General features: G+C 36.9%; 1 protein-coding gene across 1 annotated transcript in view; it reads left to right on the forward strand.

Annotated features, from left to right (window-relative positions):
* Positions 1-16681, forward strand: part of MCHR2 (melanin concentrating hormone receptor 2) — a 51034-nt gene that overhangs the window by 26784 nt on the left and 7569 nt on the right. Inside the window, exons 3-4 of the mRNA XM_017515931.2 lie at positions 2836-3045; positions 7321-7515. Coding sequence (XP_017371420.1) covers positions 2836-3045; positions 7321-7515 — 405 coding nt within the window. The remainder of the gene's footprint in view (positions 1-2835; positions 3046-7320; positions 7516-16681) is intronic.

The raw sequence follows: 16681 nt of genomic DNA on the forward strand, positions 1-16681 counted from the left end.
CCACATGGAACAAATGTCAGCCAAATTATCACAAGTCTTTGTATTTTATTTTAAATGTATATATAATAAGAAACATAAATCTCATGAAGTCTGACAACAGGAAATCTGAAGATAAATGAGACTTAAAAAGGAACATAATTTATGTAGTTAGAGATTCTACAATTTCTATTTAGTTGTTTTTAATTTTGATGTTGTGGCTTTCAGTAAAGAAGACAACAATAAATATAATGGGTTATTTATATTGCCCTAGTAATTTATGTCCAGATAAATTTATACATTTATCAATTGCTTCAAATTCTCTTTGTATCATACAGAATATCATCTAGAAACACTTTATTTCATTCTTTTTAATTGCCAGTTAATGGCCTGCACTGTCCCCACAATAGAATTACCATAATTCATTATCAGTAAACGATGTGTACCCCTCCAGAGAAAAGCAAGAGCCATGGATCTAATTGCTGCAATTGAGACCTAAGCAACTGCTTATGGTTTATACCCCAATTCACATGCAAATAACATCTATTTATAGACTAAGATTTATGATTTTTTTTTTTACTTTGGAGCTCTTTCTGACTGCTAATATCTCTCCCTCTTCCCTGCCCCTTCTCCATTTCCCACTCTCAATGACCCAGAGAGGACAGGGGATGAGAGTACAAGGACAGCCAGCTGGCTGCTCTTTTGTTTGACATGATCTTTTCTTTGTGTCTCTTCTCCCTCTTGGTCATTCTGGTGTGAGCCATCAAGCTCCTGAGGGCAACAGACCAACCTGCTTTTTTAGTGGCAACAACAATGTGTTGTTGAATGGTATGGTTGCTGAATGAGGACTCCATGGCAGTAACTTCTCCACACAGTGAATGCTGCCAAGGCCTGGAGAAGAGATGGGCTCACCCTGTCTGATGTTTCACATGAGAATCTGACAGCTGAGAAATGAAGTTCATGGGCTATAGAAGTTGTAGCCAATGAATAATGAAGACACACAATAGCTGCCAAACAGCAGAGCACTAGCCCTGAAATAGGAGTAAACTAGCAACTGTGGCATAATCTTAGGACTGTTTCTTATATGCTGTTTAAATTCATATGTGTCCACATCTGCCAAGAAACCTGTCTTGACACTTCCCAGGAAAGAGGAGAGGGTCCCCTTCTTTGTGCTTCTTGTACTTGTCTCTAGCTTTCACCTATCAAATTGTAATGTGATTGTTTATTTATGCATGTCTACACAATAAGCTCCTTGATGACAAGGTTTATACATAATTTAGCTTTACAGCTTTAGAGCACAATGTTATGCCTGCCATATAATTGATGTTCAATAAAGTGTTTGTTGAATTAATGAACAGCATCTCCCAAAGATGATACCTGTTTACTATTGAATGTGCCAGCTCCTTAAAATAAGAACCAATTAAATTTTAAATTTCTGCTCTCAGAAGTGTATTTCACCTGGTGATGAGAATGCCACATCTAGATAGCACTGAATTCACTTCTCCCACCTCCTGCTCCCCACAGGAGACATGAGATCATTCTCAGTGCCATCTATCAGCTCCCTCTTTTCAGATGACTCTCCTCCCTGTCTGGATCTCAGGGTCTTTATCAACAGTATTTGCTAATCGTTAGATTTTACTGGAATATTTCTAAGTCATTGTTGAAATCTTAACAATGGCCTCAGCTACAACAGGAAGAAAATGCATTAGACAACAGAAATCATTTATTTTCAGTCTTCAGCTGTTTTAAATACTAGGGGTGAGTAAAGACTAAATCTTTTGCCTGAGTGTATTTAAAGTTGGTATAACTTGTTACTGCATAAAAAATTACCCCAAACGTCTCAAAAAAATGTACCCCAAACATAGTGGCCTGAAACAATAAACATTTACTGTCTCACATGTTTCCAATGGTCAGGGATACAGGAGCAGCTTAGCTAGTTGGTTCTCACTCATGATCTGTCAGAAAGTTGCCATCAAGCTGTCTTCCAGGGTTACAGTCATCTGAAGGCTTGGCTGTAGCTGGAGGATCTACCTCCAAGGTAGCTCACTCCCATACCTGACTGGTTGTTGACTGGAGCTTCAGTTCCTCTCCACATGGACCTCTCCACACTGTTACTTGAGTATCCTCACAAGATAGCAGCAGGCTTCCACCAGGGAGAGCAATCCAACAGAGAGCAAAGAGAAACCCCCACAATAACTTTGTGACCTAATTTCAAAGTCACACACTGTCACTTCTGCCATATTCTCATTGTTAGAAGCAAATTAATAAGATCAGCAGTCAAAGAGAGGGAATTAGTCTCCAACTATTGAAAGGAATATCAAAGAATTTGTGGACATTTTTTTTTTTTTTTTTTTTAGAGATGGTGTTTTGCTCTTGTTGACCAGGCTGGAGCGCAATGGTGTGATCACTGCAACCTCTGCCTCTTGAGTTCAAGTGATTCTCTTGCCTTGGCCTCCCTAGTAGCTGGGATTACAGGTGCCCGCCACCATACCCAGCTAATTTTTTGTATTTTTAGTAGAGATGGGGTTTCTCTATGTTGGCCAGGCTGGTCTCCAATGCCTGACCTCAGATGATCCACCCACCTCAGCCTCCCAAAGTGCTGGGATTACAGGCGCGAGCCACTGAACCTGACTTGTGGACATATTTTTAAACCACCAAGGTAAGTTACCAAATAAATAGTTAAAAATGCTTAAATATACACAAGTCTAGGCGTTTCCTCTATGCGTTTGTGTAGGTTTTCCTTTAACATTTAAAATGCGTTATGGCAATTAAAAATTTGTATCAGGTATTGATAAAATTTTGTATTGAAGAGTCTGCATACATTCAATGTCAATCTTCAGTTTCCTCCATCTCTTTCAGATCCAGGAAAAAAACAGTCCCTGACATCTATATTTGCAACCTGGCTGTGGCTGATTTGGTCCACATCGTTGGAATGCCCTTTCTTATTCACCAGTGGGTCCGAGGGGGAGAGTGGGTGTTTGGGGACCCTCTCTGCACCATCATCACATCCCTAGATACTTGCAACCAATTTGCTTGTAGTGCCATCATGACTGTAATGAGTGTGGACAGGTAAGTGAAGGACTTTGAAATATCTTAATATAATTCAGAGGTGCCTGTGCTTCCCCAAGCTCATTCCAATTTAAGCAACATCAGTTTTGGTTTATAACAGCACAGCTCTTCTTTGTTTGTTTCATTGCAGGACTGATTACTTAAGAATATTTTGTTTAATTTTCACAGAGGTCTATTTTTAATGGAAAATAAAACACAACAATCTCCTTTTTTCTAATCATTCTTTTTGACTCCACTTTATTTGCAATTCACTGTAAGAAGAATATCACAAAACCATGAAATATTAGAAACCGGAATGAATTTCCCCCATTATTTTTACAGTAAGAAAACTGAGACCCAGAGAAGTGAGGAGATTTGCTAGCAGGACACAGATAATTAGTGGCAGAGCCAAGAATTAAAGTAGATTTCCTTAGTCCCTGTCCAGGGCTATTTCTGATACGTTTACTGTCTCATATACTTGCTATTGCTTCATAGCTCTAAGGAATCGGTAGAGTAGAGGTTCCTATATGACCATGAAGCAATTTCCCAGTGCCAGGAAGACCATCTTTTACAAACATTATTGTGATTGGTTAATACAAATGCTGTCATTTTACATCATTAGAAATATATTCCACTATGTCCTGGAATGTGCGATAGCCCTTTTCACCGTCCATGTAAGCTAATGTTGTTTGAGGAGATGATGATGGTGGTCAGTACTTATGGAGTCAGTGAGTGGGCGAGCTCAGTTCAGATCCAAGCCATCTGACTGTAGAAATGGCAGGTGGTTGTAACTGCCTCACTGTCTGGCCTGTCTAGAAAACTTGCAATCTAGGATGAGACCTGCATTATCCAGATGCAGAATGTCCACACCAGGTCCTAGCAGCTCACCCCAAACAGAAACAGGGCCTAAAGACAACCTTAGTATTTCCAACAGTGCTACTCTGTCTTCCAGAGCAACCCACTTAAAATCCCCATCTGCCTTCTTCCCAACCCAACCTTAACCCAACATATTCAATCCTCCTTGCTCTGATCTACTGTCTTTTTCCTTGGATTCAAATATATTACATAAATCACTGTGTGTGTGTGTGTGTGTGTGTGTGTGTGTGTGTGTCTGTGAGTGTGTGATTTATTGTCTAGTTACCCTGCACCTCTAATGTAAATTCTACAAAGACAGGGTCTTTGTCCACCAATATATCCTAAATGTGTGTGTGTAACAGTGCCTGGCACTCAGGTGCTCAAAAAATATTGATGGATGAATGAATGAATGAATGAATGTCTTGAAGGATATGTTAAATTTCCCTGGGTTCATCCAAAAATCTTCTTTAACCCTGCCTCTTTCACTCTTCCAAATGGGACTTTTGGTGGGGAAGTAATGAGCCATTCTTTAGATGAACAAACAAAAATAATAATAATAATGGCAAGGTTCATATAAATCAGTCACTCTAAAAAAATGAATAAGCATGGTAAGTTTTAAAAATCCTTTTGTTTTTCTGCAAGAGAATTTTCAAAATATAGAATGTGCTTCTCAACTTATAATTAACACATTTTTAAATCAATATATGGCATAGGTCTAGTTAGCTCAGCTGATGCCAGCCAATGTGACTGTGTTGTGAGAAATGCCCCAGAAGCTTGTCAGGGTTCCAGCACCAGGAAGAAGGCCTTGAACAGACCAGATTCACTATAGAAAAGCAATTTAAAGTACAGGCCATACCAATAGTAATCGCATCTTGGGGATAATATGAGCTTCTTTATACCCTGTGCCTTGGATGCAAGAGAATATTGGCTTTTTTGGGGAAAAAAAAAAAAAGATTTATACTCCTGTAAATTTCTTACTATAAATGAAGTAAATGGGCATTTTCTGTCTTGCAGCAGACCAACTGTGTGTATTTCCTAATATTGACAGGTTTTTCTGTGTATGTGTGCACACATGCATGCATGTGTGTCTTACATCCAGCCTTTTGTTTTGTTTTATTTTGTTTTGTTTTAATCCAATGGACATAGTATGCTAAAATTTCGTTTCACATTTAAGACATTCTGCCCTTTCCTTCCCCTGGCCTTCACTCTGGAAGATCAGGTGGTAAGAAACAAATGAAGAAGATATAAAGTGGAACCATTTCCTTCCCCATATTTCTCTTAATTCTAACTCTACTAAATTAATAAAAGTTTAACAAAATCTGCAATTTTGTAAAAGAGAAATGAGGCTTGCTTTGTAAGAGCATAACTAAATGTCAGTGCCATCAATATGCCTTAGTGTTTACATATTTAAATCATTTTAATTGCCAGTTTAATGGCTCATACATTTCAAGTGTTTCCAATAACTCATTTTTCTTTCCCTAATTAGTAATAACTGCAAGTGTGTAGAATATTTAGTAGTGGACTCCTACCTCTATAGCCATACAAAAACAATATAGAAACATTCAAAATGTTTGCCTTCAAATGAAAGCTACCTAGACTTTCATTAGTGGCTACTTTTATAAATAAATTCTCTAAAACATCAAGAGTCAATAAGTAGGGCCAAATTTTGCAATTTATTCATTAATTTATTCAAAAAACATTTATTGAGCATGAACCATATGCCAGAGATTGTTGGACACAGGGGATACAGTGGCCTTAAACTAATAATCAAGGCTCCTGCCCTCATGGGGCTTTCATTCTAGTGGTATAGACAGACATTAAGTGAGGAGCCCCACAAATAAATGTGTATTTCCACATAGTGATAACACACTAGGAGGGAAAAGCAGAGTCTACCTATAATCTTTTATAGTTATGTTCTCTAGTATAGAATGGGTGGTCAGAGAAGGCTTCTCTAAGAGGGAGACAGTTAAATAGGAACTTGAAGGAAGAGCAGGAAGAAGCAGAGACAGATCGTATCAGGCAGGTAGAACATCATATGCCTGACCTTGAAATGGGAAGAGCTTTAAGGAAGTCAAGGGAGAGACTAGCACAGGCTCCAGCTTGAGCACCAGGCAGGACCAGGTGGAAAAAAAGACCTGTGGATCATGGGAAGAATTCTGAAAATCGATGGAAAACCACTGAAAGGTTTTCAGCTGGGGAGAGATGCTATCAGAGAAGATTCCTTAATTGCTTGATGCCATGACTTCATCATCATATAATTCCAGTAAAAATGATGACTGGGCTGCTATGTAGTCACTACATCATCCACTTCCCCAGCAGGGAGAAAAGAGGCTCTTCTCTCCTTAGCCATGGGGAATGCTTGTGCAGTGTGTAAAGGATGGGTAGCTGTGGAGCCCTGACCAGAAACCACTCTCTGCATGCCTAAGGTCCCTTAACTGAATGCAAAATATCCTGCTTCTGGTGCAAAATTGAAAGAACAAGAGGACAAGAAATTTTTCATTTTTATGAGTCTTCATTAAATAGCTTTACAAAAACTTGGAGAAAATTAAGTGACCATAGAAACCATTTTTACATTTGTTGAATTTCTACTAATACTATCTTCCACCACCCCCAGAACCCAGCAAAGCTGTGCTTTTTCAAATAGCCTTCCTTCTGAATCTGAGCTCTCTTTTTCGTTCTTCAGCTTTCATTTTGCTCTGAAAAATTCTTGGATTTGCTGGAGGACCAAATGTATTTGATATGTCAGAATTTCAAGTTTGATTAATGATTACCCCTTTTTTCCCCCTGGCTCTAAAATGAAAAGAGAAAACATAAAGAAAAATGCTTCCCCATGAAATGAGCCCATTTCTTCCCTCTGGCTTTTAGCCTAACTTCCTTAAGGAATTTGCATTGTGTATACTAGTCACACTTGTTCATCCTCACTGTGACTTCTGTGACCTGAAACTCCATGGGCCTGGTGACTTTAGTGTAAAACCATCTGGGCAAAATGTTTGTTCTGTGTGCCTGAACCCCCTTCTGCTGAGGGATTCTCTTAGCCCCACACATTCCCCTCCTTCCTGCCTCTGTGTCAGTAAATCCTGCTGGGAAAAGGGTCATTTCCTCCTGGAGGAAATCCCTGTTCAGAGACAAAGTTTTCCAGAGTCTCATTTACAGGAAAAGCCCCTTTGTAAAGAAAGAGTTTGCGCTGTAGAATTTTACCATTATCAGTGTGTTCATAGAAGGAACAGCTATTTCAGTGAGTGGTTTATTCAGACTTGCAGGGTCAAGAATTGTTTTCTCTACAGATACTAGGCAGCTCTTAAAAAATAATAACTTTCTTTTGCTCTGATAGAGGTGTGCTTCACAATAATGCTAATAATTTACTCTCATCATGAACCTTTCATCCTTAGAGCTCAGTGCTTTTATTGATTGTTCTAAAACTCTTCCTAACTGGCTTTGCAGGTACTTTGCCCTCGTCCAACCCTTTCGACTAACAAGTTGGAGAACAAGGTACAAGACCATCCGCATCAATTTGGGCCTTTGGGCAGCTTCCTTTATCCTGGCATTGCCTGTCTGGGTCTACTCGAAGGTCATCAAATTTAAAGATGGTGTCGAGAGTTGTGCTTTTGATTTGACATCCCCTGACGATGTACTCTGGTAAGTTGTTAAAACTTAAGAAGAATGAGTTGAATTAAGTTATGAAGTACTTCATTCTCCTTGTCAACATGTGAGCAGCCTTGAAGAGCATCCTTGTGGATTCTCTTCTTACCAGGCTCTCTGCTTATGTTTCTCCACACATACAATCAAGGTGATAGTTTGATTTTTAAGAGGAGGGTAACCTTTAGAAAAAGATTTTTAATTCAATCATGTAAACTAAGTGAACAAACATATATTTAAATGTGGATTTTAAAGATTCAGAGCAGCCAGATGCAGTAGGAAAGCAGCAATCAAGGGAGGTAAGGAATTTCCAGAGTCACTCAGAGTCAAACCTCATCAGTATGCAATTATAGTTTGCTTGAATTGTGTCCCCTGTAAAGATATGTTCACAGGTATGGGGGGCACTGACTACACTGGCTACACCAGTGCCCCCCATACCTGTGAATATGACCTCATTTTGAAATAGGGTTCTTTCAGATGTAATCAAGCTAAATTAAGGTCATGTTGGATTAGGGTAGGCCCAATGACTGTGTCCTGATAAGGAGAAGCAGATTTTAAGAAACACAGAGGCACACCAAAAAGAGAACATATGTGAAGACAGAGGCAGAGATTGGAGTGATATGTGTGTAAGTCAATGAACAACAAAGATTGCCAGAAACCAGCAGAGGGGGGTAGGAGGGAGCATAGAGCAGATTCTCCTTCAGAGCCTATAAAGGACCAAACTTGCCAGCACCTTGGTTTCATATGTCTAGCTTTCAGAACTGTGAGAGAATAAATTTCTATAGTCTTAAGCTATCCAGTTTGTGCTAATTTCTTACAGCTTTCCTAGGAAACTAATAGAACTATCATAGCCATTTTATACAATTTAATTTGAAAAGAAATTAAAAGTCTTTAATTTGATATGTGAACATAGAATTGGAATTCATGATTAAATTCTTTGAGCAACTACCAATGGTCAATAACCGCTAGATATTTTTCCATGTGCTGCCTCATATCAGCCTGGAAGATTCCTTTCTCCTACTCCATCACTTGTCAAATAGATGAGTCATTTCTGCATTATGTGGACATAGCCAAAGAAGAATGGAGGTAAAGGACCTGCAAATGCACAAATCTAGTAAAAAAAAAATTCATATGTGTGCATGTCTTGTTCAGTTTAATATAACAAAGCATTATAGACTAGATGGCTTGTAAACAATAGAAATTTATTTTTCATAGTTCTGGAAGCTGGAAGTCCAAGATGAAAGTACCAGAATGGTCAAGTTCTGATGATAGCCCTCTTCCAGGTTGCAGTCTGCCAACTTCTCATTCTAGCCTTATGTGGCAAAAAAAAGAGAGACAGGAGGGAAGCTGTCTTGTGTCTCTTCTTATAAGGACACTACTCCAATTCATGAAGGCTCTACTCTCATGACGTAATTACTTCCCAAAAACCCCACTTCCTCATACCATTATATTGGGGGTTAGTTTTTCAACATAGGAACTTTGAGGGAACACAAACATTTAGAACATAACAGTATAACATAGATAGGATTGGACATCCAGTTCCAAAATGGCAGCATAGAAGCAAGCTAACTGCACCCCCTACAAGCCCTCAGAAAATAAAAAACAAATACACAGCACCAAGGTTATCATTAGCAATATCCCAGAGTTCCAGAACTCAAATATGAGGATGAGACGGTTCCTTGGGCTTCAGAGAAGTGAAAAAAACAAAATGAAAAAACCTCCAAGCAGACTGTAACAGAATCAGACTTCCACATCTGTGACATCCTCTCCCCCATTCTGCCTGACACCAAACACATGAAAAACTTCCTCCCAACTCATAGTTTCTACTCTGAAAAAAATGAGATCAAGGTAGACAACCAGCTTTCCTACCACCTTGGGTTCCCTAACAAAATACCTGTCTCTGCCTTAACCTATGGGAAGTATCACAATGCTGGAAGGGAGAAATATCCCTTACAACAGACAGAGACAAAGTGGATAGGTGGGACATTTGCTCTGTAACTCAGCCAAAGAAGACACTAAATCCGAATGGCTATTCAACAGCACCACACTGCAGGAGGTACATTCAGCAGGTGTTCTGGGCACAAACCCCTAGCCAGGCTTCCCACACCTCCAGGATATATCCTTTGGGACCTCTCCCATTAAGGACAGGCTGTGACTGATGGGTTACCAGCATCTCATCCTCATATTTGAGTTCTGGAGTTGTGGAATATTGCTAATGATAACCTCTGTGCTGTATATTTGTTTTTTATTTTCTGAGGGCCAAATTAGGTGGTTAAGGCATCACTAGTGCCTAATAATCTCTAAGCAAATATATGCAATAAAAAACAAAACAAGTCAGACAGAGAAGACTGAAATAAATAGCAAATCCTCAGTGCAAAGACATAGATGTGCATCCGCAAGAAGCAACAGCAAACAGTGAATCATGATCTCCCCAAATGGACAAAGCAGGGAACTAGTAACTGACCTTAATGAGACAGCAGTATGTGACCTCTCTGGCCAATAATTCAAAATAGTAATTTTAAGGAAACTCAGTGATCTCCAAGATAACACAGAAAAGCAATTCAGAAATATATCAGAGAAACTTAACAAAGAGATTGAAATAATTTAAAACATTAAAAAGAAAGCTTGGAACTGAGAAATATATTTGTTGAACTGAAAAAGTTACTAAAAATTCTCAACAGCAGAATGGGTTAAGCAAAGAAAAGAATTGGTGAGCTTGAAGGCAGGCTATTTGAAAATAATCAGAAAGAAAAAAGAATGAAAAGAAATGAAGATACAGAAAAAATTACTTCAAAAGACCAAATCTAAGACTTATCCATGTTCAAGAGGAAGTTGAGCAAGAGCAAGGAGTAGAAAGCTTATTTATAGCAAGGGGAGAGATGCCAGATGTAGGTGATGGGGAGGAAGGCAGCAAATCACACTGCCACGTGTGTACCTATGCAACAATCTTGCATGTTCTTCACATGTACCCCAAAACCTAAAAAGCAATAAAATAAATAAATGGGAAAAAAAAAGAAATAATAACAGAAAATTTCCCAAAACTTGAGAAAGATGTAAATATCCAGATGTAGGAAAATCAGAGAACACCAAACGAAATCAACCCAAATGAGACTCTCCCCAAAGCAGATAATAAATTCTCAAAAGTCAAAGAAAAACATAGAACTCTAAAATCAGGAAGAGAAAAGAAGCAAATAACATATAAAGGAGCTCTAATTCATCTGGAAATGGACTTCTTACCAGAAACCATACAGGCCAAGAGGAAGTAAAATGACACTTTCAAACTGGAAAAAAAAAAAAAAACAAGATGCTGCAGTCAGCAAAATTATCCTTCAACTATGAAGAAGAGATAAAGTGTTTCCCAGAAAATAAGAAGCTGAAGGAATTCCCCACGAACAGATCTGGAATTCAAGAGGGGGTTGAGCAAGAGCAAGGAGTAGAAAGCTTATTCATAGCAAGGGGAGAGATGCCAGATGTAGGTGATGGGGAGGAAGGCAGCAAATCACACTGCTACATGTGTACAAGGAATGCTTACAAGGAATGCTAAAGGGAGTTCTTCTCTTGGAAAGAAAAAAAAAAACAAACATTAATGTGCAAAAAGAAAACATTTGAAGGTATGAAACCCCTGGATAAAACTAAACACATTAAAAAGCAATAAGCAACAAGTATTAAAATACTCTAATATTGTAATTGTGGTATACAATCCATTTATAATTCTAACATGAAACCCAAAAGACGAATCTATCAAAAACAATAACAGCTATAGAGACCTGTTATGAGACAGATAATATGAAAATATGTAAATTGAGACAACTAACAGTTAAAATATGGGGGAATGGAATTAAAGTGTAAAATTTTTTCCATTTTTTCTTTGCTTCTATTCTTTGTGATGTAAGATAAATTGTCATCTCTTTAAAATAATTTCTTATATGTGTAAGAGTTTTTGGTAGCATCATTGTACCCACATTGCAAAAATCCATAATAGATTTTAAAAATAAAAAGTAATGAATTAAGACATTCCACTAGAGAAAATCACTTTTCCACAAAGGTAGATGGTAAGAAAAGAAGAAAGGAAGAGAAAAGTTACAAAACCAGAAAACAAGCAACAAGATGGGAGTAGTTAAGTCCTTACTTATCAATAATAATACTGAATGTAAATGGTCTTGATTTTCCAGTTAAAAGGCAGAGAGTGGCTTAATAAAGAAACAAGTCTCAACTATATGCAGCCAACAAGAAACCCACTTCCCCTATAAAGACACACATAGACTGAGAGTGAAGAGATGGGAAAAGACCTTCCATACAACTGGAGATCAAAAAAGAGCAAGAGTAGCTATATTTAGATAAAATAGATAGACTACAAATCAATGTCTGTAAAAGAAGACAAAGAAGGTCACTCTATAACGATAAAGGAGTCAATTCAACAAAAGGATATAACAATTACAAGTATCTCTGCACCCAACATTGGAGTTCCCAAATATATAGAGCAAACACTAATAGATCTGAAGGAAAAGAGAGGCTGCCAAGTAATAATAGACAGAGACTTTAACATACCATTCTCTGTAATCGACAGATCATCCAGTCAAAAAATCAACAAAGAAACAGCAGAGTTAAACTACACACTAGACCTAATAGACTTGACATTTACAGAACATTTCACCCAACTGTTGCTGAATGCAAATTCTTTTCATCAGCATATAAAATATTCCCCAGAATAACCCTATCAAGCCACAAGACACATCTATCTGATTAAATTCAAAAAAGTAGAAGTTATAGCAAGTATCTTCGACCACAGTGGACTAAAACTAGAAATTAATAACAAGACGAACCTTGGAAACCACACAGACACATATAAATTAAACAGCATGCTCCTGAATATCAGTGGGTTAATAAAGATATTAAGAAAGAAATTTAAAAATTGTTTTGAAACAAATGAAAATTGAAATACAGCATAACAAAATCTATCGGATATAGCAGAAGCAGTACTGATAAGGAATTTTATAGTAATAAATGCTTATATCAAAAAAGCAGAAATATTTAAAATAAACAACCCACAAATGTACCTTAAAGAATTAGAAAGGTAAGGTCAAACCAAACCCAAAATTAGTAGCTGGAAAGAAATAATGAAGATTAGAGAATAAATAAATAAAATTGAGACTAAAAAAAATACAGACGATCAACAAAATGAAAAGTTGATTTTTCAAAAAGATAAAACCAACAAACCTTTAGCTAGACTAAGAAAAACAGAGAAAATATCCAAATAAACAAAATCAGAAACAAAAAATGGAAACATAATGACTGAGACTTCAGAAATACAAAGAATCATGGGAAACTGTAATGAATAACTAAATGCCAACAAACGGGGAAATCTAGGGAAAATAAATAAATTCCTGGAAACATACAGCCTGCCAAGATTGAACCATGAAGAAATAAACAACCTCAACAAACCAACAGTGAGTAAGGAGACTGAAGCTGTAACAAAAAGTCTTTCATCAAAGAAAAGTCCAGGACCTGATGGCTTCACTGCTGAATTCTACCAAACATTTAAATAATTAATATCAATTCTCTTCAAACTTAAAAAAAAAAATTAAAAGAAAGGAATATTTGCAAACTCATTCTACAAAGCCAACATTACTCTGATACAAAAACCAACCAATGATACACAAAAAAAGAAAACTACAGACCAATATTACTGATGAACATAGATGCAAAACTCCTCAACAAAATACTAGCAAACAGAATTCAACAACACATTAAAAAGATCATATATCACAAGCAAGTAAAATTCACCATACAGAAATCAATAAATGTGAGGACAGTTCACCACACACAAATCAATAAATTTGATACATCACATTAACAGCACCAAGAACAAAAACCATATGATTTCAATAAATGCCAAAAAAGCATTCAATAAAATTCAGCATCCCTTTCTGATAAAACCTTCATCAAACTGGTTATAAAAGAAACATACCTCAAAATAACAAAGGCCATACATGACATACCAACATTTAATTTTGCACTGAATGGGGAAAAATTGAAGGCCTTTTCTGTAAGATCCAAAACAAGACAATGATACCCACTTTCACCACTTTTATTCAACATAATGCCAGAGCAATTAGGAAAGAGAAAGAAATAAAGGGCATTCATATTGGAAAGGAAAAAGTCAAATAGGCTTGTTCACAGATGGAATGATATTATGTTTAGAAAAACCTGAAGACTCCACCAAAAAACTATTAAAACTCATAAATGAATTCAGTAAAGTTGCAGGATACAAAATGAACATATAAAAATCAATAGTATTTATATATGCAGTAATGAAAAATCTGACAAAATAATCAAAAATGCAATTGTCTTCAAAATAGCTACAAAGGATATAAAATACCTAGTATTCAATTCAACCAAAGAAGTGATATATCTATACAATAAAAACTGTAAAACTCTGATTAAAAATACACACATACATAGATACCTGATGAAAGAAACAGAATGCAAAAAAGATATTCCATGCTCATTAATTGGAAGAATTAATATTGTTAAAATGACATACTACCCAAAGCAATCTACAGATTCAGTGCAATCGCTCTCAAAATACCAATAACAGTTTTTACAGAAACAGAAAAAGAAATCTAAAATTTATATGGAACCACAAAAGATCCTGAATATCCAAAGCAATCCTGAGGAAAAAGAACAAAGTGGAGGCATCATGCAACCTGACTTCGAAATTCACTAGAAAGCTATAGTAACTAAAGAAGCATGGTACTGGCATAAAAACACACAGTTATCAATGGAACAGAATAGAGATCCCAGATATAAATCCACACATTTATAGCCAACTCATCTTCAACAAACTTGCCAAGAACATACAATGGGGAAAGGACAGTCTCTTCAATAAACGGTGCTGGGAAAACTGGAAAACTATATGCAGAAGAATGAAACTAGACCCTTACCTCTCACCATACACAAAAATCAAATTGAAATTAATTCAAAACTTATATCTAAGACTTTAACCTGTGAAACTACAAGAAGAAAACAGGGAAATGCTCCAGGACATTGGTCTGGGCAAAGACTTTCTGTGTAAGACCTCAAAAGCACAGGCAACCTAAGCAAAAGTGGATAAATAGGATTACCTCAAACTAAAACACTTTTGCACAGCAAAGAAAACAATCAACAAGGTGAAGAGACAACCCGCAGAATGGAAGAAAATATTTGCAAACCACCCATCTGACAAGCGATTAATAACCAGAATATACAAAAAGCTCAAACAACTCAATTGCAAAAAACCTTAAAAATATGAGTTTGGGTCCTTTGTGGGGACATGGATGAACCTGGAAACCATCATTCTCAGCAAACTGACAGAAGAGCAGAAGATTAAACACCGCATGTTCTCACTCATAGGCGGGTGTTGAACGATGAGAGCACATGGACACAGGGAGGGGAGCACTACACACTGGGGTCAGTTGGGGGGAAATAGGGGAGGGAGGGTGGGGGGTGGGGAGCTGGGGAGGGATAGCAGGGGGAGAAATGCCAGATGTAGGTGATGGGGAGGAAGGCAGCAAATCACACTGCCACGTGTGTTCCTATGCAACAATTTTGCATGTTCTTCACATGTACACCAAAACCTAAAATGCAATAAAATAAATAAATGGGAAAAAAAAAAGACATAGAAAAAAAAATCCAATGTAAAAAATGGACAAAAATCTGAACAGATATTTCTCAAAATAAGACAAACAAATGGCCAACGGGTAAATAAAAAGTGCTTAGTATCACTAATCAGAGAAATGCAAATCAAAACCACAAGGAGATATCATCACGCCCCAATTAAAGTGGCTTTTACCAAAAAGACAGGCAATAACGGATGCTGGCAAGGATGTGGACAAAGGGGAACCTTCATACATTGTTGGTGAGAATGTATATTATTTACAGCCACTATAAAGTCTCCTTGAAAAACTAAAAATAGAACTACCATATGATCCAACAATTCCACTACTGGGTTTATATCCAAAAGAAACAATATTAATATTAATATATCAAAAAGATGTCTGTACTACCATGTTTATCGCTGTACTATTTAAGATAACCAAACTATGTAATTACTTTAAGTACCTATCAATATGTGAATAAAGAAAATGTAGTATATATACACAATAGAATATCATTCATCCATAAAAAACAAAATCCTGTTATTTATAGCAACATGAATAGAACTGAAGGTTATGTTAAGTGAAATGAGCCAAGTACAGAAAGACAAATATCACATGTTCTCACTTCTATGTGGGAGCTAAAATAGTTAATCTCATAAAGGTAGTATATTGTTGGTTACCAGATACTGGGAAAGGTAGAGGAAGTGGATAAAGAAGAAAAGTTGATTAAGGGATACAAAGATACACTTTGATAGAAGAAATAAGACCTAGTTTTTTATGAATCAGGATGATTATAGTTTAAAATATCCTATTGTACCTTTCAAAATAGCTAGAAGAGAATAATTTGAATGTCTCTAGCATATAAAAAAGACAAATATTTAAGATGATATTCCAAAAATGATTTGGTTTTTACAAATTATATGAATGTATTAAACTATCACCTATACTCTGAAACAATGTATATCTATTATGCATCAGTGAAAATTATTTAAAAGAAACATAGGTAAGATTGTTTATTCATATTTCTCCCACCAGCATTGGCTATCCTCACAGGCAAAAGCCATCAGCCAATTGAAAAGTGAAGAGGTTCTTAATCACTGGTATTAATACATAAATATGGGTCCCAACCTATCTAAAAGGAGAGAACAACCTGAGGCTGACTATATGATTATATGAGTTTGGCCTGTGTCAAAGGAACAAACAATAACAACAAAAAAGATGTGCTATTTTGCACTAACATCTGCTTTTGCTTCTCCTATTTTTGGTTGGTCATTGTAAAAGACATTCAGAGGTTGCAGCCTCTCTTATCCCTCCCAGAGTTAAGTCTTTAAGTTGAACTGAAGTTGGAACAACTGTGTTGCATTCAGGTTCCCTCTGGTCCCAGGTGCTCTCTCTGCCATTCTTGCCACACCCACACAAATTCGGCCTACCTCCTTTCACTGAGACTAGGATTCTGTCAGGAAAGAGGACACTTCACATCTGTGCAGAAATGGAGTGGACTCATCTGACAATCCAACCTCCTGCTGCTT

This window comes from Cebus imitator, unplaced genomic scaffold (genome assembly GCF_001604975.1).
Source record: "Cebus imitator isolate Cc_AM_T3 unplaced genomic scaffold, Cebus_imitator-1.0 Scaffold566, whole genome shotgun sequence".
Classification (NCBI taxonomy): domain Eukaryota; kingdom Metazoa; phylum Chordata; class Mammalia; order Primates; family Cebidae; genus Cebus; species Cebus imitator.